The following is a 2,050-nucleotide window of genomic DNA, read 5'->3' on the forward strand; positions in this document are numbered from 1 at the left end:
ACTCCACCAAAGAGAAGTCATTTGCAAAAAAATTTCTCTTTCTAACTTTTTCTCTCTAGGATTCTCTCTCTCGCTTTTCCAGTTTTTGCGTGTGGCTTGGTGGCGATTTTGGCTGACCGGAGCTCGATCTGGTGCCGGAATCACCTTCTTCTTGCTATGATTCTGTTGAGTATCCTTCACCTATGATCTGTGTAGGTGAAGATTCAATGTTTGGAAAAATTGGAAGTATGTTCGGCATGAATTCAACTGATCCTCCTAATCCAGATAATCAAAAAGTGTATGAAGACGAATTGGATGCTGATGTTGGAGCTAGACGAAGAGGTAGAAGAGCTGTGCACAAGGAAATTTCTCCCTATTCTGGGGATAAGCCCTCTCGATTGAAAGAAAAAATTGAATCTAAGGCTAAGCGAATTCAGGAAGAGAAGAAGTATTTGAGTTTGAAATCCCAAATTGAAAGTTCGAAGGTTGTCTTAAGAGCTGGAGTGCGTGAAGTTATTAAAGTTGGATATGGCAAGGAGAATGTCGATCCTGATTTCATTAAATCGGAACTAGATGCGTTTGAGAAAGTAATTGCTAATGGGAAGAAACTGGAACAACAAATTGCGACAAACTCTAAGAGGATATCTAAATCGAAGAGTGTATCGGTGGAGGAAAAAGGGTTTGTGATGCTTCCAATTACATCGGATATGCTTGAGGGTTTCAATTCCTCAAAGGATAAGGTGAATGCTTCTCTTTCTTATTCCCCGTCTCATGATAGTGAATCGTTTCCTGCCAAGGGTATTTTGGGTAAGAGTCCAGATGTCAATCATTCCTCTCCTGTCATTGGATCTGATTCTGTTAAGTAGGTGGAATAATCTACTAATTTTAGTGATGAGATGATGAAGGAAGCTTTGAACGAAGATGAGAAAACGAGTGAAGAACCTGATGCTGCTTTGAGGAATAGTCAGGGTACTAGTTTTCTGGATCTAAAATGGGATACAAAGCCAATGAATGTGGATAATTTCTCAAACTCAAGAGTTTCTTTTGCAGCCAAATTGGTTAGTGAATATAACAAGAAGACATATGCTAGAATGGTTGAATCTACAAGTACTGTGGTTGATTTAAACATTAAAGTAATTCCTAAAGTTGATGGGAAACCAATTGGCAAAGTTGAATTGCCCTATGCAGATCTTCTGCTTGGAGGAGCTCCCTATCATGCTACTCTGTATGGATTTTTGTGGGTAAGAAACTTGCGTTCCCAACTGTGAATCATTTCTGTTTCAAAATGTGGAAGATATTTGGATTGAAGGATATTATGGTCAATGATGAAGGCTTCTTCTTTTTTAAGTTTGATTCTAAAGAAGGTATGATGAATGTGATTGAAGGGGGACCTTGGCTTATTAACAATGTTCCATTGTTTATCCAAAGATGGAGACCTGGACTTGTTTTGTGCAAACCACAGATCAACTCTGTTCCTGTATGGGTTAAAGTTTTTAATGTTCCTTTGCAATATTGGAATAGCAAGGGAGTAACATTGATTGCTAATGAAATTGGGAAACCGATGGCTATGGACAAGATTACGCAAAAGATGTGTAATGAGCACTGGGGAAAGGCCTGCATTTATGAGATTTCTCATTGAAATGTCAGTTGAAGAGGAGTGGCTGAAGGAGATAAGTGTTGTGTCAATCGATTTTGGAACAGGGGAAAATGCTGAATCTAAATGCAGGATTGAATATGCTTGGAGACCAGATATTTGTACTCATTGCAAAGTGTATGGTCATAGAAATAGCAACTGTGGTATTGTAAATAGTCAAGAAAAGAATGCAAAAGAAGATGGAAAGGTTGTTATAGAAGAGGGAAATAAGGATGATAAAGTTGATGATGATGGGTTTATTCTGGTCACCAAAAAGAATAACTAAGGGAAGCAAATTAGTAACAATGTTGTTCTTCAAGAAAATGGGAAAATTGATTTGATTAAATCTTTGGAAAAAAGCTCTGTTCCAATGGAGGGAATTGTTAGTAATAATAAGGAAGGAAAAAGTGAGGAAAACGAAGACAATAAAGGGAAGCA

The 2,050-nt window shown here is 37.9% G+C and overlaps 1 protein-coding gene across 1 annotated transcript; it reads left to right on the forward strand.

Moving 5' to 3' along the window:
* Nucleotides 1–878: 878 nt before the first annotated feature.
* LOC111892001 (uncharacterized) lies at nucleotides 879–1,618 on the forward strand. The gene is made up of 2 exons (XM_023888057.1): nucleotides 879–1,220; nucleotides 1,274–1,618. Exons 1-2 carry the CDS (start codon nucleotides 879–881, stop codon nucleotides 1,616–1,618), a joined length of 687 nt encoding a protein of 228 aa, XP_023743825.1.
* Nucleotides 1,619–2,050: the final 432 nt, after the last annotated feature.

Source organism: Lactuca sativa, chromosome 4 (genome assembly GCF_002870075.4).
Source record: "Lactuca sativa cultivar Salinas chromosome 4, Lsat_Salinas_v11, whole genome shotgun sequence".
Lineage (NCBI taxonomy): Eukaryota > Viridiplantae > Streptophyta > Magnoliopsida > Asterales > Asteraceae > Lactuca > Lactuca sativa.

Excerpts from the sequence above, each read along its gene's own strand:
- LOC111892001 (XM_023888057.1), top strand. The coding sequence starts at position 879 with ATGAAGGAAGCTTTGAACGAAGATGAGAAAACGAGTGAAGAACCTGAT. Across the intron at positions 1,221-1,273 it reads CTCTGTATGGATTTTTGTGG|ATATTTGGATTGAAGGATAT; the intron begins GTAAGAAACTTG and ends AAAATGTGGAAG.